The 20008-nt window shown below is 59.7% G+C and overlaps 1 protein-coding gene across 9 annotated transcripts in view; it reads left to right on the forward strand.

Moving 5' to 3' along the window:
- The window catches only part of LOC105473717 (lysine demethylase 6B), a 21748-nt gene extending 1784 nt beyond the window's left edge, over positions 1-19964 (forward strand). For 2 of the 9 annotated variants that reach the window (XM_071082315.1, XM_071082317.1), the window contains exons 2-22: positions 10097-10216; positions 10516-10658; positions 10752-10893; positions 11064-11162; positions 11270-11489; positions 11590-11682; positions 11769-11930; positions 12014-12199; positions 12288-12635; positions 12729-14908; positions 14997-15123; positions 15248-15353; positions 16184-16389; positions 16492-16556; positions 16640-16711; positions 16814-16962; positions 17112-17226; positions 17310-17497; positions 17655-17796; positions 18156-18282; positions 18374-18867. In XM_071082315.1, coding sequence (XP_070938416.1) covers positions 10757-10893; positions 11064-11162; positions 11270-11489; positions 11590-11682; positions 11769-11930; positions 12014-12199; positions 12288-12635; positions 12729-14908; positions 14997-15123; positions 15248-15353; positions 16184-16389; positions 16492-16556; positions 16640-16711; positions 16814-16962; positions 17112-17226; positions 17310-17497; positions 17655-17796; positions 18156-18282; positions 18374-18685 — 5034 coding nt within the window. In that variant the 5' untranslated portion in view covers positions 10097-10216; positions 10516-10658; positions 10752-10756 and the 3' untranslated portion in view covers positions 18686-18867. Of the gene's footprint in view, positions 1-2539; positions 2559-3671; positions 5237-9460; positions 9547-10096; positions 10217-10515; positions 10659-10751; positions 10894-11063; positions 11163-11269; positions 11490-11589; positions 11683-11768; positions 11931-12013; positions 12200-12287; positions 12636-12728; positions 14909-14996; positions 15124-15247; positions 15354-16183; positions 16390-16491; positions 16557-16636; positions 16712-16813; positions 16963-17111; positions 17227-17309; positions 17498-17654; positions 17797-18155; positions 18283-18373 lie in introns of those variants that run through there. The other 7 variants (XM_071082318.1, XM_071082314.1, XM_071082319.1 and 4 more) reach the window with 7 other exon arrangements.
- Positions 19965-20008: the final 44 nt, after the last annotated feature.

Consider the following 20008-nt stretch of genomic DNA (forward strand, 5'->3'; position numbering starts at 1 on the left):
CCAGGTGGGCTGGGCGGAGCTGTGGTTTCCGGCCCCATCTGCTCGGCCGCTGCCTTCCCGGGCTCTGGCTTAGGTTGCTTTCCCAAGAGAAAGCGAGCGGGTACCAGCGCCCCTTCCCAAGGCTTCTCCCGCCTGGGGCCAGCTGCTGTTGGTGGCGGGGGAGGGCACTGCGGGGAAGCCCCGGACGGCCCAGGTGGTTCTTCTGGGCCATCACGCCCCTTCTTCGCGTGAATTCCTGCTCTTTGATGTGCACCAAAACCCTTCCCATTCCTAACGTTTCCTCCTCATTCGCCCCGGCGTTCTTTGCACCTCCCTCGGCTCCTTTCGGGCTGTCTGTCCCTGTCTCCACTCGTCCTTCTCCGCTTCTCCGGGTTATATAACTCTTCCTCTCGCCGTGTCCTGGTTTCAACTCCACAGACTCCGCCCTGGAACAGCGCGGGGAGGGGCGGGAGAGTTGGGGACCCAGACAGATTCCGGCTGGCGGCCGGCTGGGGCACGGGGGATCCTGCAGATGGAAGACGGAGCCCCGCGGGACCCGGTGCCCCCGTCCCCGCCTGCCGGCCCCCACCGAGATCTCGCCCAGGAGAGAGAAGGCACAGTATCTCCGAGGGGCGTGTCGGGCCGACTCCCGTCAGAAATGTGGGTTGGGAGGTCAGGGCTGCAGGCGGAGAGGAGGAGACAGGCAAGAGGCCTGAGTCCCTGGGATTGGAGTCGTATTAGGGGTAAAAGAGATAAGGACGCCTGGGTTTCTTCTTATGTCTCCTTTTTGGGTTCCCAGAATTCCTAAGGGTGTTTCCAGGAAGCTTAGCGAGCACACCCACTCCGCCCCGTAGGGGTCAAAGGTCTGTGTTAGAGGTGGCCTGGGATGATGTCACCAGTGCACGTGCCCCGGGATGGTTGCCAGGCAATGAGGCTTCCTCCCCCTTCTATTCCCTCCCACCTCTGCCCCGAGTCCAGTTCCAGTCCCGTGCCATCTCTTTCCCCTCTCCCTTCCCTTGGTCTTAGCATCCTGCAGGTGGGAAACCCCGGCCTGGAGTTTTGTGAGGGGGAGGGGCACGGGTGTGGTGTGGCTGAAAGACTTTGCCCCTTGGCTGGGCTGAGGGAGCCTTGGGTCACTTTTCCCTAGATTGGCATCGAAGAGCTTCCCCTCTAAGGCTCCGCCCCCATAGAAAAAGCTACCTAGCCGTCTTTTTACTTTACCACCTGCTGCAGGGCCAAGTGTCCTATTGCCCCCTTCCCCAGATTGATTTGAAGTGGGAGTGGTTGAAAGACGGAAGAGTTGTGTGTAGTATGGGGTACACACCAGCTTATCCCTGACGTCCCCTTAATGGCACACCCCCATCAGCAAACAATGAAAGGAAAAGGGTCAAGAAACGGTATTAGGCTGAAAAGTCACGGTCTTTATTGTGTGTATGTAGGTGAATCGGTTTGTAGCCTCTCGGTGGAGGGGGACTCAGTTGATCGCTATGGTTGTTCTTCTCTATTAAGTGCTAGGGTTGGTGATGGTATTGGAGTAACTCGGTTTGTGCTTTTATGTACCTTAGAGCTTGGACTGTCAGACCTGGATTCTAATTACAGCTCTGTCACTTAGTGCCTACTAGGACTTGGAAAGGTCGGAACCTCTCTGAGCCTCGTATGTTAATCTTGAAAATTTAAATATCAACACCTACCTTGAAGGCCGCTGGGAGGAAAAAAATGAGATAATCTTTGCAAATCACTTAGCACAGTGCCTGGCACAGAATGAACACAGAATGAGTGCTTGTTGTTATGAAATACTTTTATTATTAAATGGTGTTAGTTATTAGTTTATTATTATTGCTGTGGGTCTGCTCCAAACCAGCAGGAACCCTAGGAGTTTGTTAAGGGGGAGTGGATAGTTTGTGTTAATTTGGAGATTGGAGTTAGGGGGCTGGGGATTAGCTTCAACTGCTTTGTGCATTTTATTTGATGAAGGCTTTAGGCAGATTTGTATTGCTTTATTTAGGATTATATTTTCCCCTCTTGGAGAAGAAATAGCTAAGACTATTCCGTGGGCCTTGAAAATAAAATAATTGTATTGTGGTTCTTGATTTTGAAGCAAGACCCCAGTCCCCTCCCATGTTGATCTCTGGAGCCTTTCATTTTGCAAAGGGACTCCACAGTTTCTCTAGTGGGGACAGGGCTAGGCTGAGGGGTGTGTAAAAGGTTGGGGTGGGTGGGTGGAGAGAGACTAGTGCTGGGGGCTGCGGGGGGGGGGCGGGTAGTTAAAGGAAGAGACCGGAAGGGAGGAGGAGGGAGCCTGCTGGTGGGGAGGGAGGGAGGGGAGGAGGAGGTGGAGGAGGAGGAGGAGGAGGAGGGAGGGGGTTGGGGAGAGCCTGCTACAGTTCTTTGTTTGACTCCGGGACTCAGGGACGGGGAGGAGGAGGGAGGGAGGCAGAGGCTGCAAGCGCCGGGGCAGGCCCAGGAGGCAGAGGAGGGACCGTCTCCCCCGCCCCCCCAGCCCCCACTCCCCCCCCTGCTGCTTCCCCCCCTCCCTACCCGGACTCCGGGGGCACCGCCGGGGGACAGACACCCAGCAGGTAACCCCGGCCTGGCTCGCCCTCCCCTCTCTGATTTTCCTCCACACCTTCCCGGATGACCCCTTTTCCCCTTTCCGTCTCCCCGTTTCCCCCCGGCCTTGCCTCTTTTCCCTGGCCTTCCTTGTTCCATCGCCCCCACTTGGGCTTGTCGCCCGCTGGCCGCGCCGGCGTCTCGTGCAGCCTGATTCCCTTCTCGCCCGACAGCCTGTGCGTCCTAGGTCTGCCCAGGGCACCTTTTGGGGCTCTGTCTGGCTGCTGCTTTGGGCTCTTGCTTCCCTTCTGACCTGTCCCCTGGGGCTCTCGGGGAGGAGGGAGTCCCTGCCTTCTCTTGCTCCCCCCCAGTTCCCCGCCTCCCCAACTCTGGCCCCCTTTCTCCTTCTAGCAGTCTCTAGGGGTGGGGAGAGAACCGGAATTTAGGGGGCCCCCTGGAGGGGCAAGGGGCTGTGTGTCGCTGGGGAAAGGGGTTGTGAGTGTGTGTAGGGTGGGGGTGGGGGGGCAGTTAGAGACCTGGCTGCCTCTCTGTTGTCCCTTTAAATGGCCCTCACATTTCTGGGGACTCGTGGGGGGGAGGTGGCAAGCCGCCTGCCTGGGGGGCAGGGCCCTTGGTTCGTCCACACAATCAGGGGTGGTAATGATTTAAAGGGACAGCCTCGGTGTGGCCACTGCCACCCTGCGCCGGCGGGAGGGGGAGCCGGCAGGCCATGTCTGGGGAGGCTTGGCTGGTGAGCAGGGCATTTGAGGCTGAGTCTGTTGCTGGGCCTGCCAGGTCTGGGACAGTGCTGCGGCTGGGAAGGTGCAATGAGGGGTGACAGCCTGCCTGGGGGGTACACAGCCTGGGCTTTTTCCCAGGGCCTCACCTTTGGCTCTACCGACTCCTTGGCCAAGAATCCTTGAGTCCAAACTATGGAGTCTGTCGGCCACCAGGTAGGGGCCACCGGCTGGTCTGCAGGGCAGGGGTCTGGCCTGGGCACTTTGGAGCTGGCACTTCAGTTTCTCCTTTTGTTGTTTGGCTCTGTGCACAAGAAAGCCCCAGCCCCTCCCCCAGCCCAGCTCCCCCTTTCCGTCCACATGCCCCCCTCACACACACACACACACACACACATACACACACACAAACACACACACCCCAGCTGTTGGACAGATGAATTACAGCCTCCGGCTTGGGGCCAGGGCTGGTGAGGGATTAAAGCTCTGGGGCTGGCCCTTTAAATGGCTGTTAGCCCCTCCCCCACTTTGTTGTCCAGACACCCCTCACACACCCCTCTGACCCCCTAAGCTGCCCCCTCATTCCTCCTCTTGGTCTGTCCTAAAGTCTGCCCACTCTGCTCTCTAGCCCTTCCAGAGTCCCTCCCCCAGCACAGCCGCAGAACACAGATGCCACACATTACATATACACACTCCCTGCTCCCAGGTTGTGAGCCTCCCTGTCCTGGAGAGTTCTAGCCTCAAGCTCCCTTCCCCAGCAGTAGGGCCTTGCCTGCCTGACCTCTCCCACCTACAGCTGACCACTACCCTGGCCCAGTGAGGGGGCCTTGGTGGGTCAGAACTAGCACCTCCCTGGGGGCAATGTCATCAGCAGCCACAGAAGCTTGCGGAACATTGCATCATGGAGACTGGGGGCTAGAGGCCTGAGTCTCTGGGGCAAGGGGAAGGATGGGGGCTGGAAGGCTAGGGAATATAGAGATTAGATTGGGACCCCAAGTGTTTGGGTCCATAAGGGCAGAGAACTATGATTAAGGGAGCAGAAAACATAGGTCCCTGAGGAGCAAGTCTGAGGGGAGGGCCGACTTAGCTCTGACCCCTGATGGACACCTGATTCTTGGCCTTGGACCTACGCTAAAAGACCTAGCTTCTTGTCTATGAGGGTTGGGAAGGGAGTGGGCCTCTATCACCTTCTTAGGCCACATAAGAGGAAGGAGGTGATGGGGAAACAGGATATTGCCTTGGGGTTGGCAGGGAGGGGAGGCTTGCAGCAGAGGCTACTTCCAGGCTCAGGCCCAGACTCAGAGTTCTTGCAGGGGAGGATGGCCCCTCCCTGTTAGGCCCGTTCATCTAGTCTGGCTACCTGTGCTGCTAGCCAAGACCTGCCTGCACCCGCCTGGGGGAAGACGAGGGGGCAGAGTCCAGAGGGTGGGGTTGACTGTCTGGTGTCTTCATAAGGTTGGAGAGGACACAGAGCTGAAGGAAGAGGGTCTGCATGCCCTAGTGCTGGGACTCAGGCTGGCTTGGGTACAGATGTCAGGGCAGCTGGGGCCACTCTGGGGCTAGGGAGTCTCAGCAGGAAGGTCTTGTCAGAAGAGGGATCACGGGTTGGGGGTCTACTGTAGACTTACTCAGATGCCATATCATGGCCCCTTCCCAACTGATCCAGCCTGCTTCCCAAAGGGGAAGGTTGGATGACCACTTTGGGGATGGCTTTTTCTGGTTGCCATGGAAACAGATTCTCCCATCGTATCTGACCACCAGAGCCAGGTTTCTCCTTAATGAGGGGGGCAGGGAGCCCAGGGAAATTCTCCAGCCTGGGAGACCCCCCACCTCTAACTGACTTTTTTCTTTTAGGTTCCCCCCAGGGCAACATGCCAGCCCCGTAGCACTGCCCACCCCACCCACTGTGGTCTGTTGTGCCCCACTGCTGGGGTGCTGGTTCCAATGAGACAGGGCACAGCAAACTCCATCTGGTAAGTCCTGTCTGAGTGGCCGTCTCTCCCCAGCAGTCTTAACTCTGCACCGCATGGTTGGAGATGCTTCATATGATCTGGGTCATGCCCACTCTTCAGAATGGTCCTGTCCAATTCTAAGCACCCCACCATGTGGTGCTTGAGTGGTTCAGCCCTCCTGGTTTATGGACCTCCCTTCTATCTCCTATAAATGGTTCAGCCCTGTACTTCACCAGCCTCTCCACTACTACCAAAAAATCTTTCCCCCACTATCTCCCTAGTGCTACAACTCAGTTGCTTATTGAATGAAGATGGAGTTTGCAAGCTGAAAAGTGGATATGAGCTACCCTGGAGGAATTTTTTCTTGGTAGGGAAAGGGCTTTATCCTTATAGGAGTTGTTGAACACCCTGGTTTTGGAGAGTGTTCAGAATTTATTTGGGGAGATACTGGAGATCACTGCCAGCCACAGCAGTCTTGGCATTTCACCTTTCCTTCCAGATCTCTTTCAATCCCATTCTCTCCCCACTGCACTACAGCATTTGCCCCCATACCTAAGTCTTACTCTTCTGCTTCCCTCTCTCCTGTCAGTTCTCTGCCTGAGGCCCTGCTTTATTTCTCATTCCTTTGTAGGAGAAAAGGGAAGATAATCCCTAAGCCAGGGGCTTACGTTCTCTGTGTGGTGTTCTTCCTCATTACATATGGGATTTCTTGAGTGGGACTGTTTTCTTCTATGTGTCTCACTATTTTGCATGATGTTTTGCACACTGGGGTGCATGGTGGATTTGTGTTGAATAATGTTAACTGAATGAGCTTCATTACCAAGAACCTATGACTTCTGAGATTTGCTGCACAGCCTCCTACCTTCTCTAGAGGACGTGAGACATTGGGGATGGTAACATGGGTAAAGCTGAGAGGAAGGTTGGCCCCAGGAGATGGCCCGTGAGGATAAAACTGAGGGAGAGTAGGACAGAGGCAGTATATAAGCATGGTAAGAATGTGGTTCTGGAAAGCAGCCTAGCTCTTTCATTCTTCACCTGCAGAATGACTTTGGCCAAGTCACCTAGCCTCTCTGGGTCTCAATTTCCTCATCTGTAAAATGGGGGTAATCAGAGTACCCTCTATGTCAGGTTTTGGGGAGGAGTAAAAGAAATGCTTGTAAAATAATACAGTGCCTGGTATGTAACAAATATTCACGAAATGCTAGCAATTGCCACTACCACAGTGGGAGCCACAGGGAGCTGTGAGGATAAGCAGGGATGTCGAGGGATGGGGCAGAACTTGACTGAAGGCAGACAGACCTCCAAATTCTTGACTCAGAGTAATCACTGATCCAGCGAGACGTCAGAATCCAGAGGAGTGTAGCAAGGAGTCAGCAGGGTGGGCCTGTGCCAGTGTCGCCCCGACTCTGTTCAGTAACATGAAGGCAAACACAGAAGGGCATGTGCGGAGACACACGTGATCACGCTAGTGATGCAGAGGCAGACCCAGACAAAAGACCGAGACAGGAGCTAGGCAGACACACAGACAGAGACAGCCCCGCGGAGTCATGTAGACAGGGATAATGACAGGAACGCGTCAGACACAGGCACAGAGGGAGACAAGATGAGCAGATATGCAGGTGCACACGGAGACAGACACCGGGACCCACGCACAGCCGACCGTGTCAGACAGACTGGTGAACACAGCGCCCAGTCAGAGGCAGACACAAGGCCTGCAGTGACACATAGCGGGCCGGGGCCGGCACCGTCACTCCTCGGTGGGGGGCGGGGAGGGGCCGGCAGCCAGGGGAAGGCTGGGGAAGGGAATCCCGGGCGGGCGGCCTGCCCGGGTGGCTGAGTCACAGCGGAGCCTCAGCCGGCGGCCCTCCCCTCCGCCTCCCCCTCCCCCAGGTAAGAAGCGAGCCTGTAACCCCTCGCTTCCACCAGGCGTGCTGAGAACGGGCAGGGAGCGGGTTGCGACCAATGTCCTGGACCGCCCCACCTCGGCGCGCGCGCAGCATGCCCGCTGATTGTCGGCTCGGTAAAACACTATTTGTGGGCTCTTGTCTCTGGCCGTCACGTGAGTTTGCGTGCGCACTTCAGGCCTCTTACCACGCGTCCCGCGCGGCTGCGGCGCTGCGCGGAGGGGCTCCTCGGCTCAAGCCCAGAGAGAGTTAAGTGGGTGTGATTGATGGAGTATTTCTCTCTTGGGGCTCCAGCGGGGGCGGGGATGGAGGGGGTCGGTCAAAGTCTCGAGTCCAGGGCCCGGATGGAGGGGGCGGAGCTGGGCTTTGCCGGGAGTGCCCGGATGGAGGGGGTGTGGCCTCGGCGGGAGCGGAATTAACCCTTTCAGAGCCGCTGGCTCTCAAGGTTGTGGGTCGGGTCGGGAGAGGCTGGAATGTCTGCCTCAGAAGTATATCAGCCTCCCAGCCTGGCTCTGGCCGCGTGCGTCTACCTCTCGCCTGTCTCCGAGGAGTCTGTGGGTGTCAGTCTTTGTGCCTGTCCGTGGTCCCCTCCCCTTGGTTAGTATGGACACCGGGAGTCAGGGAGGGTTATTCTTGACCCAGAGCGAGAGTGGAGGTGAGAGTGGAGCGCGAGCCGGCGGCGGCTGGGGAACAGGTGCAAGCGCCGCGTCGGGGCTGCCCGGCACGGGGAGGGGCCATCGTGGGGGAAGACGAGAGGGGAAATTCCGCGGGACCGGTGGTGAGCCGGTGTGTGGGCTGAGGAGTTGTGTCTGCCTCTGACTGTGTGTCTGTGTGTGTTCAGGGAGGCGGGGGCTGAGTCAGTGGGAAGAGGGGAAGGTTTTCTGGGTGACTCACGCTCCCCCACCCCAAACCTGAATCAGAGCCCGAGGGAGGGCTTTGTACGGGGGGCGAGTGAGGAGTCCAGCGCCTGTGTCCCGGGTGCGGACAAGGATCCGAGGTTGCTGGCCAGAATGAGTGTGTGTTTAGTGTACAGGAAGTTTTGTTTTCAAGTGAGGGCTTTGTATTCTTGGGTGCCGGCGTGGGGCTTTGTGGATAAAGGTGGAAGAGCAGGGGGCTGGAGGGACAGCACTCACTGACTTAGGGAAAGCTGAGTCAGTTCCCCGTGGGAAAGGGGAAGTGGCAGAGGGGAAGTGTCATCATCGCCGAAGGGGAAGCTGCCTTTCCTGGTAACTGGCGGCGCTCTTGGGACCACTTCCCAAGCAGGCATCTGCTCCTCTGTTGTCTGGTTCCCCGGCTCCCCCACCACGTCTGGTCCTTGGGTCTCCTCCCCGCCCCTGCCTCGGTACTCGGGTGGGGGCAGTCTGGGAGTGCCATACTTGACCACAGTTCAGCGCTGTACCTGGCTTGGTTACTGATGGAAAGGATGCTGTCTCTAGTGAGGAGAGAGTTCTGACAGTAATACCACGGGAACCGCGGAGAGGGTCCGCGGGGCCCAAGCGCCCACAAGGGCTCGGCGGGAGAGTGGCACGCAGGGACCTGTAGGGTCCAAGAGCTTCCATGCAAACAAACTACCTTACCCCTTCGGGAAGGAAGGCTCTTTTCACCAGAAACCCGTCTGCCCTTGTGGGCTGGGTGGAAATTTCCCCACAGCGCAGACTTCTCTCAACGAAGGCGAACTTTCCAGCCACCCCCAACCCTTCGTCGCGCACTCTCCCCCGGCTTCCTGCCCGGCGCTCGCTCCAGCTGGAGCACTGGCCCCGCCCCCGCCGCTTTGTACTCGACACTCGCCTCTCGATGCTCTTTGTACTCTAGGCTCTCAATGGACCGATCCCGGGAGCCAAGCCGGCTCCCTACCTGCGGGGACGCTGGGTAGGCGCGGAGGAGGCGCGGGGTCGCAGCTCTTGGGCTTAGAGGGGCAAGAAAGAAGAGCTGGGACTAAAGGGAAGGTGCCCAGGAGAGGAGAGCGCTGTGCCAGTCGGGGGTCCAGCCGGCACCAAAGCGAAGGGGTGGGGGGGGGGCGTGAAGGAGGAAGTGAAACGGGTTCTGGGTTCTTTAAGGGAGTGGGCGGTGAGAGTGGGACAAGAGTGATGTCACTGCCTGTCGGGCCCCGCCCTCATCCCTCCCTCAGGACCCCCCCCCCCAGTACATTTTACACACACCGCTTCCGCTGCGCAAGTAGCCACGTCACGGGCAACCCCCGAAATCCCCCCCTCCCTTGGGGGGCGGGGGCCACGTGGGCCGTGGGGAACCGCGTGGCCCCGGCGGGGAAGGGCAGAGAGGATACGCGAGCCACGAGAGAGGGGCCACTCGGGACCGCGGTGCGCGACTTCTCGGAAGTTGGGGGACTAAAAGGGGGTCTGATTTTGGGGGTCGGTCGGTATTGAAGACCCAGAAAGCCAGGGGAAGTAGAGGACCTGGAGCAACTGGGTATGAGCCTGAGGGCTTGACCAAGGTTTGGGTCGGGGTCAGGCGTTGGGGGTGGAGCGCCCTGATAGCGGCGTGGACGGGTTTGGGTGCCGTGGAAGTCGCTTGTGGCTGGCCAGCCCTAAGCAGTTATTAGGGGCGCTCGGGGTAGGGAGGTCTGTCACTGGGCGAGGTAAAGTGAGGAAGGGGAGGGACGTCTTTTTTGCGTTCTGTATCCGTCTGCTGTCCGTCGGTCTTGCGGTGGCCGGGCGCGGGGCTACTCGAGCGGCCTGGCCGTGGCCACCGGCGGCTCTCGGTGCGTGAGGCTTGCGGGTAGCGCCAGCCCCCACGCCGGCCGGGGCGTGCGACTCACCGGCCTCATCCGCATGCGTCTTGTCCTGGCTGCCTTCTGGCCCTGACGGCCGGAGTGTCAGATCCTAGATGGGGACCCAAGGTGGGAGCCGCGGGGTCACATCGGGGTCACCCCGGGCTGAGCCCGTCTGACCGGCTCCGGCGCCCCTCCTCCCCGGGCCACCGCTGCCGGGCTCACCTCGCTCCTATTGGTTCCGGCCAGGCTGTTACTGAGGCGGAGACACGGGTGATGATTGGCTTTCTGGGGAGAGAGGAAGTCCTGTGATTGGCCAGATCTCTGGAGCTTGCCGACGCGGTGTGAGGACGCTCCCACGGAGGCCGGGTAAGCGGCCGCTGCGTTGCGGGTCGGCCGGGTGACTCCGGACTGGAAGCGTAGCAGCGCAGCTACCCCGTCCCTCTGACCGGCCTTCTGGTTCCCTGCCACACACGTCCCGGCTCCCAGCCACACTCCTGGGCCTCTAGGGACTGGTTGGGCTGGGTGGGCCTCCCTTTGGGGAAAGCTAAGGCCGGGCCCTTTACACAAATGACAGATTGGTGGATGCCACAGTCCACCCATCCCAGCCCCTGGGCCTTGACTATGTGCTGGCCAGCTCGTCTCACTCCTTTTCCTCCTCTCTGTAGAATTGGCTGTGAAAGGACCCAGGAAGCCATCTGGGGGTAGCGGGCACTCTTATCAAAGCGGCTGGAGCCGGACCATCGCCCCAGAGAACTGGGGCAGGGGGCCGTGCCCAATCTCCAGGGCTCCTGGGGCCACTGCTGACCTGGTAAGGGAAAATCTGGGACTGAGCTGGCTGGATGTACACTGGCAGCTCTGGTTTTGCCTGCAGTAAGAGCATAATTTCTTATCCCCAACTCAGGCTGGATGCATCGGGCAGTGGACCCTCCAGGGGCCCGCGCTGCACGGGAAGCCTTTGCCCTTGGGGGCCTGAGCTGTGCTGGGGCCTGGAGCTCCTGCCCGCCTCATCCCCCTCCTCGTAGCGCATGGCTGCCTGGAGGCAGGTGAGAATTTGGGGCCCTCTGTCTCCAGGCACACCTCTTTCCATTTCTGTACCCCTCAATCTCCCTGGGTTCCTGTCATTCTGTGGGTTTCTGTGCATCAGCCCCCTCCTGCCTAGGTAGGACAAGATTGCTCCTTCTTGCTGTACATAACAGACTCCTTCTCTCTCCAGATGCTCAGCCAGCATTGGGCAGCCCCCGCTTCCTGCTCCCCTACCCCCTTCACATGGCAGTAGTTCTGGGCACCCCAACAAACCATATTATGCTCCAGGGTGAGTGGATATTTGAAGGTTCTGGGGGTGGGAGGTAAAGCTGGGGCCTTGAAAGAGTCCCCTCAAGCCCAAACCCAACCCACACCCCCACCCCTTCTGCTCTGTAGGGCGCCCACTCCAAGACCCCTCCATGGGAAGCTGGAATCCCTGCATGGCTGTGTGCAGGCACTGCTCCGGGAGCCAGCCCAGCCAGGGCTTTGGGAACAGCTTGGGCAACTGTACGAGTCAGAGCATGACAGTGAGGAGGCCACACGCTGCTACCACAGCGCCCTTCGATACGGAGGAAGCTTCGCTGAGCTGGGACCCCGCATTGGCCGACTGCAGCAGGTAGGAGGAGGCAGGGCATGGGGGACAGGATTGTACAATTGTGCCTTCTGGCTCAGTGCCCCGCCTGACGTGTTCCTGCCCTGTGTCCCCCCACCCCCAGGCCCAGCTCTGGAACTTTCATACTGGCTCCTGCCAGCACCGAGCCAAGGTTCTGCCGCCACTGGAGCAAGTGTGGAACTTGCTACACCTTGAGGTGAGGCTGGCACTGGATGGGTTAGGGAGGAAGGCCAGGCTGTGCCTGCACCCGTGCCATTTTCTCTTCTCTCTTTTTGTTCTCAGCACAAGCGGAACTATGGAGCCAAGCGGGGAGGTCCCCCGGTGAAGCGAGCTGCCGAACCCCCAGTGGTGCAGCCCGTGCCTCCTGCAGCGCTCTCAGGCCCCTCGGGGGAGGAGGGCCTCAGCCCTGGAGGCAAGCGAAGGAGAGGCTGCAACTCTGAACAGGTGTGGGTATAGGGGGGCCAGCAGGCAGTAAGTAGGCAGGACTTGGGCAAGGAATGGGATTCTCACACTCTCTTCTCTCCTAGACTGGCCTTCCCCCAGGACTGCCACTGCCTCCACCACCATTACCACCACCACCACCGCCACCACCACCCCTGCCTGGTCTGGCCACCAGTCCCCCATTTCAGCTAACCAAGCCAGGGCTGTGGAGTACCCTGCATGGAGATGCCTGGGGCCCAGAGCGCAAGGGTTCAGCACCCCCAGAGCGTCAGGTGAGCCCCTGCCCGTTGCCTTTCACCTCTCACCTGCAAGTGCCATGCTCTCTATTCTTCACCCTACATCCCTGTTTATCTCCTATAGGAGCAGCGGCACTCGCTGCCTCACCCATATCCATACCCAGCTCCAGCGTACACCACGCATCCCCCTGGCCACCGGCTGGTCCCGGCTGCTCCCCCAGGCCCGGGCCCCCGCCCCCCAGGAGCAGAGAGCCATGGCTGCCTGCCTGCCACCCGTCCCCCCGGAAGTGACCTTAGAGAGAGCAGAGTTCAGAGGTCGCGGATGGACTCCAGCGTTTCACCAGCAGCAACCACCGCCTGCGTGCCTTACGCCCCTTCCCGGCCCCCTGGCCTCCCCGGCACCACCACCACCAGCAGCAGTAGCAGCAGCAGCAACACTGGTCTCCGGGGCGTGGAGCCAAACCCAGGCATTGTGAGTGACAACTGCGGGTGAAGGGGGGCATGGGTGGAGCTTGTCTTGAGGTGGCCCAAGCAATGCTCTGACCACCCGCTTCTACACTTGCAGCCCGGCGCTGACCATTACCAAACTCCCGTGCTGGAAGTCTCCCACCAGGGCCGCCTGGGGCCCTCGGCGCACAGCAGTCGGAAACCGTTCTTGGGGGCTCCCGCTGCCACTCCCCACCTATCCCTGCCACCTGGACCTTCCTCACCCCCTCCACCCCCCTGTCCCCGCCTCTTACGCCCCCCACCACCCCCTGCCTGGTTGAAGGGTCCGGCCTGCCGGGCAGCCCGAGAGGATGGAGAGATCTTAGAGGAGCTCTTCTTTGGGACTGAGGGACCCCCCCGCCCTGCCCCACCACCCCTCCCCCATCGCGAGGGCTTCTTGGGGCCTCCAGCCTCCCGCTTTTCTGTGGGCACTCAGGATTCTCACACCCCTCCCACTCCCCCAGCCCCAACCACCAGCAGTAGCAACAGCAACAATGGCAGCCACAGCAGCAGCCCTGCTGGGCCTGTGTCCTTTCCCCCACCACCCTATCTGGCCAGAAGTATAGACTCCCTTCCCCGGCCTCCCAGCCCAGCACAGAATCCCCAGGACCCACCTCTTGTACCCCTGACTCTTGCCCTGCCTCCAGCCCCTCCTTCCTCCTGCCACCAAAATACCTCAGGAAGCTTCAGGCGCCCGGAGAGCCCCCGGCCCAGGGTCTCCTTCCCAAAGACCCCCGAGGTGGGGCCAGGGCCACCCCCAGGCCCCCTGAGTAAAGCCCCCCAGCCTGTGCCGCCCAGGGTTGGGGAGCTGCCTGCCCGAGGCCCGCGACTCTTTGATTTTCCCCCTACTCCACTGGAGGACCAGTTTGAGGAGCCAGCCGAATTCAAGATCCTACCTGATGGGCTGGCCAACATCATGAAGATGCTGGATGAATCCATTCGCAAGGAAGAGGAACAGCAACAACACGAAGCAGGCGTGGCCCCCCCGCCCCCGCTGAAGGAGCCCTTTGCATCTCTGCAGCCTCCTTTCCCCACCGACACAGCCCCCACCACTACTGCTCCTGCTGCCGCCGTCACCACCACCACCACCACCACCACGGCCACCCAGGAAGAGGAGAAGAAGCCACCACCAGCCCTACCACCACCACCGCCTCTAGCCAAGTTCCCTCCACCCCCTCAGGCACAGCCACCACCACCACCACCCGCCAACCCGGCCAGCCTGCTCAAATCCTTGGCCTCCGTGCTGGAGGGACAAAAGTACTGTTATCGGGGGACTGGAGCAGCTGTTTCCACCCGGCCTGGGCCCTTGCCCACCACTCAGTATTCCCCTGGCCCCCCATCAGGTGCTACCGCCCCGCCGCCCACCTCAGTGGCCCCTAGCGCCCAGGGCTCCCTACAGCCCTCTGCTTCCTCGTCATCTCAGTTCTCTACCTCAGGCGGGCCCTGGGCCCGGGAGCGCAGGGCGGGCGAAGAGCCAGTCCCGGGCCCCACGACCCCCACCCAGCCGCCCCCACCCCTGCCTCTGCCCCCTGCTCGCTCTGAGTCTGAGGTGCTAGAAGAGATCAGTCGGGCTTGCGAGACCCTTGTGGAGCGGGTGGGTCGGAGTGCCACTGACCCAGCCGACCCAGTGGACACAGCAGAGCCAGTGGACAGTGGGACTGAGCGACTGCTGCCCCCCGCACAGGCCAAGGAGGAGGGTGGTGGGGTGGTGGCAGCAGCGGTGACAGGCAGCTGTAAGCGGCGACAGAAGGAGCACCAGAAGGAGCACCGGCGGCACAGGCGGGCCTGTAAAGACAGTGTGGGTCGGCGGCCCCGTGAGGGCAGGGCAAAGGCCAAGACCAAGGCCCCCAAAGAAAAGAGCCGCCGGGTGCTAGGAAACCTGGACCTGCAGAGTGAGGAGATCCAGGGGCGCGAGAAGTCCCGGCCCGATCTTGGTGGGGCCTCCAAGGTCAAGCCACCCACAGCTCCAGCCCCTCCACCAGCTCCTGCACCTTCTGCCCAGCCCACACCCCCGTCAGCCTCCGTCCCCGGAAAGAAGGCTCGGGAGGAAGCTCCAGGGCCACCGGGCGTCAGCCGGGCTGACATGCTGAAGCTGCGCTCACTTAGTGAGGGGCCCCCCAAGGAGCTGAAGATCCGGCTCATCAAGGTAGAGAGTGGTGACAAGGAGACCTTTATCGCCTCTGAGGTTGAAGAGCGGCGGCTGCGCATGGCAGACCTCACCATCAGCCACTGTGCTGCTGATGTTGTGCGCGCCAGCAAGTGAGTTGGCTGCCCGTGTGGCCCAGGGACAGGCTCTCTTCCCCCATCACCCTGATGTTTGTGTCTTCATTCCACTGTCCTCCCACAGGAATGCCAAGGTGAAAGGGAAGTTTCGAGAGTCCTACCTTTCCCCTGCCCAGTCTGTGAAACCGAAGATCAACACTGAGGAGAAGCTGCCCCGGGAAAAACTCAACCCCCCTACTCCCAGCATCTATGTATGTGTGCCACTTGGCCTCAGAACCACCCCTGCCAGAGGGTTCTAAGACAGTGTTGGGGACTGCTGGGGTGCTCTGAGCCTGGGCCAGGGCTCTGACCCCAGCTCTCCTGGTCATGTCTCAGCTGGAGAGCAAACGGGACGCCTTCTCACCTGTCCTGCTGCAGTTCTGTACAGACCCTCGAAATCCCATCACAGTGATCCGGGGCCTGGCGGGCTCCCTGCGGCTCAGTGAGTATGGAGGGCAGAAAGTGTCAGGGAGGGCTGCACGGGTCTGGGGCATGTAGGACCCTCTGAGAAATCCCACACTTGAAGAGTCAGGACAGTGGCTTTGAGGAGTCCACTGAGTGATGGGTCAACTGGCATTGGACTCTTCTCCCATCTGTCTCCAGCATTTGGCAAGGGGGAGGGGGCCATAGTCAGGGCCTGATGAGTCATTTCTGAATTTTTTGTGATTAAGGATGAGAAGAATATAGATTTTAGAAAAACCCTGAAGACCTGTGATTTTGGGGCGCTCTCTCAGTCTTTTGTTGCGCAAAATTTCAAACACATACAAAATTAGAGGAAGCTGTATAGAAATACAAAGGTCAATCTTGTCTCCTTTATATCTGTATGTCCTCCCTTCCCCACTCTGAGTTATTTGAAGCACATTTCAGGCTTTCACTTGACTGAATCTTTAATTGGATCCAATGGTAGCTCAAAGAAGCTGCTGTTTTGACTAGAAAGACTCCAAATGGGGAAAAAAAGAAGCTGCCATTGAGCACCTACTATGTGTCAGGTGCGGTGCACATGGCCACGCGCACACCTGGGAACACTGGTTGAGGGGCTGAGTCCTTGAGCAGCTGCAGGAGAAAGAGGGCTGGTGAGGATGCAGATAGAGGCCAGCACGCCCAGCTTCCTGTGGGGCTAGGGTTCCTGCCTATTTCTCCTGGACTGAGCTCTACTAAGCCTATGACCACCCTGTCAGAGCCCAGAGGAGTAGAAAGGGAAAGGGTCGGTTGGGTCCTTGGTCCTTATCCTCTGCCTCTGCCCCAACACCCTTGCTTGGCCCTCCCTTTCAGACTTGGGCCTCTTCTCCACCAAGACCCTGGTGGAAGCGAGTGGCGAGCACACCGTGGAAGTTCGCACCCAGGTGCAGCAGCCCTCAGATGAGAACTGGGATCTGACAGGTACTCGGCAGATCTGGCCCTGTGAGAGCTCCCGTTCCCACACCACCATTGCCAAGTACGCACAGTACCAGGCCTCATCCTTCCAGGAGTCTCTGCAGGTGAGACGACAATGTGGCAGAGGCAGGTCCTGGGACGGGGCTGCGGTGGGAGGGCTCTCGAAAGGTGTCTGACCCAGGTCTGCCTACCCTCTGGCTGAGCAGGAGGAGAAGGAGAGTGAGGATGAGGAGTCAGAGGAGCCGGACAGCACCACAGGAACCCCTCCTAGGTACCGTACAGGTGTGCCCCTTCCCTTTCTGCTTCCTTCCCCTCCCTCTGGTCTCCACCAACCTGTGCTCTTCGCCCCAGCAGCAGCACACCAGACCCGAAGAACCATCACATCATCAAGTTTGGCACCAACATCGACCTGTCTGATGCCAAGCGGTCAGTGGGGCTGAGGCCAGGGAAGTTGGGCCAGGAGTGCTGCTGGGACCTCGTGGCGAGGGCGGGGTATAGCTTCTCTCTTGTCGCACTTTCACGCCGCAGGTGGAAGCCCCAGCTGCAGGAGCTGCTGAAGCTGCCCGCCTTCATGCGGGTAACATCCACGGGCAACATGCTGAGCCACGTGGGCCACACCATCTTGGGCATGAACACGGTGCAGCTGTACATGAAGGTGCCCGGCAGCCGAACGCCAGGTGCGCTCCAAGCCTGTGCGCGCCGCTGCGGGAAGCGCGAGAGGAGGGGCTGGGCGCTCAGCTGTCAGCCAATGAGGGCAGAGGGCGGGGCTGTCGGGGATCGCAGCTCCGACCTGGCCAGCCATGCTGTTCTCTGTCGACCCCTGCAGGCCACCAGGAGAATAACAACTTCTGCTCCGTCAACATCAACATTGGTCCAGGCGACTGCGAGTGGTTCGCGGTGCACGAGCACTACTGGGAGACCATCAGCGCTTTCTGTGATCGGTGCGTGCCGTCCTGCGCAAGTCAGCCTGCCGCGTCCCCGCCCTCGGTCCCCAGTTCCCACCTGACTTGTGGCCACCCCGCAGGCACGGCGTGGATTACTTGACGGGTTCCTGGTGGCCAATCCTGGATGATCTCTATGCATCCAATATCCCTGTGTACCGCTTCGTGCAGCGCCCCGGAGACCTCGTGTGGATTAATGCGGGGACTGTGCACTGGGTGCAGGCCACCGGCTGGTGCAACAACATTGCCTGGAACGTGGGGCCCCTCACCGGTGAGAGGGTGGGGCAGGTGTTGGCATGGTGTGGGGCCTCAGCCGCAAGGCCTGGGAGGCTGGGGCCTGGAGAGCCGCCAGCAGTGAGGGAAGGGTCTTGGGCCTAGGTGTCTGGGGGCTGTTTGAGAGTCCTATTGTGATCGCCTCTGGCCCGCAGCCTATCAGTACCAGCTGGCCCTGGAACGATACGAGTGGAATGAGGTGAAGAATGTCAAATCCATCGTGCCCATGATTCACGTGTCATGGAACGTGGCTCGCACGGTCAAAATCAGCGACCCTGATTTGTTCAAGATGATCAAGTGAGGACCCTATTTGGGTGGGAGCCCACCTCCACTGACCGGTCCCTGTTCTTGTTCTTCCTGACTCCACCCCATTCTTACCTCTCTCCATCCTTGTCTGCCTGTGCCCCGAGTGTTACTGTGCTGGGGAGGCTAACTAGGTCCCTGCTGTCATGACCTTTCCTAGTGGTCCAAATAGACAAAAACCAACGGAAATTTCACCTATAACAGATGCCCAGGACAGAGGATGTGACCCAGACATGAAGCGGGGAGGTCTCTAGGGGAGGGCCCTGGGGCTGTCCACCCCTCTGCCCCTGCTCCAGCCCTGCACCAGGCTTCCTCCCTGCTGGTGGTTTCAACCCAACCCCACTGCTCCCCAGGTTCTGTCTGCTGCAGTCCATGAAGCACTGCCAGGTACAGCGCGAGAGCCTGGTGCGGGCAGGGAAGAAAATCGCTTACCAGGGCCGGGTCAAGGACGAGCCAGCCTACTATTGCAACGAGTGCGATGTGAGTGGGCCGGCTCTCCTGCTCCCCTGCTCCCCCTGAGTGTCCACAGTGGCCCTTCCTCCCCCTGACTACCCTCTCCTCCCTGCCCCAGGTGGAGGTGTTTAACATCCTGTTCGTGACAAGTGAGAATGGCAGCCGCAACACGTACCTGGTACACTGCGAGGGCTGTGCCCGGCGCCGCAGCGCAGGCCTGCAGGGCGTGGTGGTGCTGGAGCAGTACCGCACGGAGGAGCTGGCTCAGGCCTACGACGCCTTCACGCTGGTGAGGGCCCGGCGGGCGCGCGGGCAGCGGAGGAGGGCACTGGGGCAGGCTGCAGGGACGGGCTTTGGGAGCCCGGCCGCGCCTTTCCCTGAGCCTCCGCCGGCTTTCTCCCCCCAGGCCCCAGCCAGCACGTCGCGATGAGGCCGGACGCCCCGCCCGCCTGCCTGCCCGCGCAGGGCGCCGCGGGGCCACCAGCACATGCCTGGGCTGGACCTAGGTCCCGCCTGTGGCCGGGAAGGGGGTCGGGCCCAGCCCTTCCACCCCATTGGCAGCTCCCCTCACTTAATTTATTAAGAAAAACATTTTTTTTTTTTTTTTTTTTTAGCAAATATGAGGAAAAAAGGAAAAAAAATGGGAGACGGGGGAGGGGGCTGGCAGCCCCTCGCCCACCAGCGCCTCCCCTCACCGACTTTGGCCTTTTTAGCAACAGACACAAGGACCAGGCTCCGGCGGCGGCAGGGGTCACATACGGGTTCCCTCACCCTGCCAGCCGCCCGCCCGCCCGGCGCAGATGCACGCGGCTCGTGTATGTACATAGACGTTACGGCAGCCGAGGTTTTTAATGAGATTCTTTCTATGGGCTTTACCCCTCCCCCGGAACCTCCTTTTTTACTTCCAATGCTAGCTGTGATCCCTGTACATGTCTCTTTATTCACTTGGTTATGATTTGTATTTTTTGTTCTTTTTTTGTTTTTGGTTTTTAATTTATAACAGTCCCACTCACCTCTATTTATTCATTTTTGGGAAAACCCGACCTCCCACACCCCCAAGCCATTCTGCCCGCCCCTCCAGGGACCGCCCGTCGCCGGGCTCTCCCCGCGCCCCAGTGTGTGTCCGGGCCCGGCCCGACCGTCTCCGCCCGTCCGCCCGCGGCTCCAGCCGGGTTCTCATGGTGCTCAAACCCGCTCCCCTCCCCTACGTCCTGCACTTTCTCGGACCAGTCCCCCCACTCCCGACCCGACCCCAACCCCACCTGAGGGTGAGCAACTCCTGTACTGTAGGGGAAGAAGTGGGAACTGAAATGGTATTTTGTAAAAAAATAAAATAAAATAAAAAAAATTTAAAGGTTTTAAAGAAAGAACTATGAGGAAAAGGAACCCCGTCCTTCCCAGCCCCGGCCAACTTTAAAAACACAGACCTTCACCCCCACCCCCTTTTCTTTTTAAGTGTGAAACAACCCAGGGCCAGGGCCTCACTGGGGCAGGGACACCCCGGGGTGAGTTTCTCTGGGGCTTTATTTTCGTTTTGTTGGTTTTTTCTCCACGCTGGGGCTGCGGAGGGGTGGGGGGTTTACAGTCCCGCACCCTCGCACTGCACTGTCTCTCTGCCCCAGGGGCAGAGGGGTCTTCCCAATCCTACCCCTATTTTCGGTGATTTTTGTGTGAGAATATTAATATTAAAAATAAAAGGAGAAAAAAAATCCTGTTTCACTAACGGCTGGTGATAGCAGGGAGAGTACCGGGA

This window comes from Macaca nemestrina, chromosome 17, assembly GCF_043159975.1.
Source record: "Macaca nemestrina isolate mMacNem1 chromosome 17, mMacNem.hap1, whole genome shotgun sequence".
Taxonomy (NCBI): domain Eukaryota; kingdom Metazoa; phylum Chordata; class Mammalia; order Primates; family Cercopithecidae; genus Macaca; species Macaca nemestrina.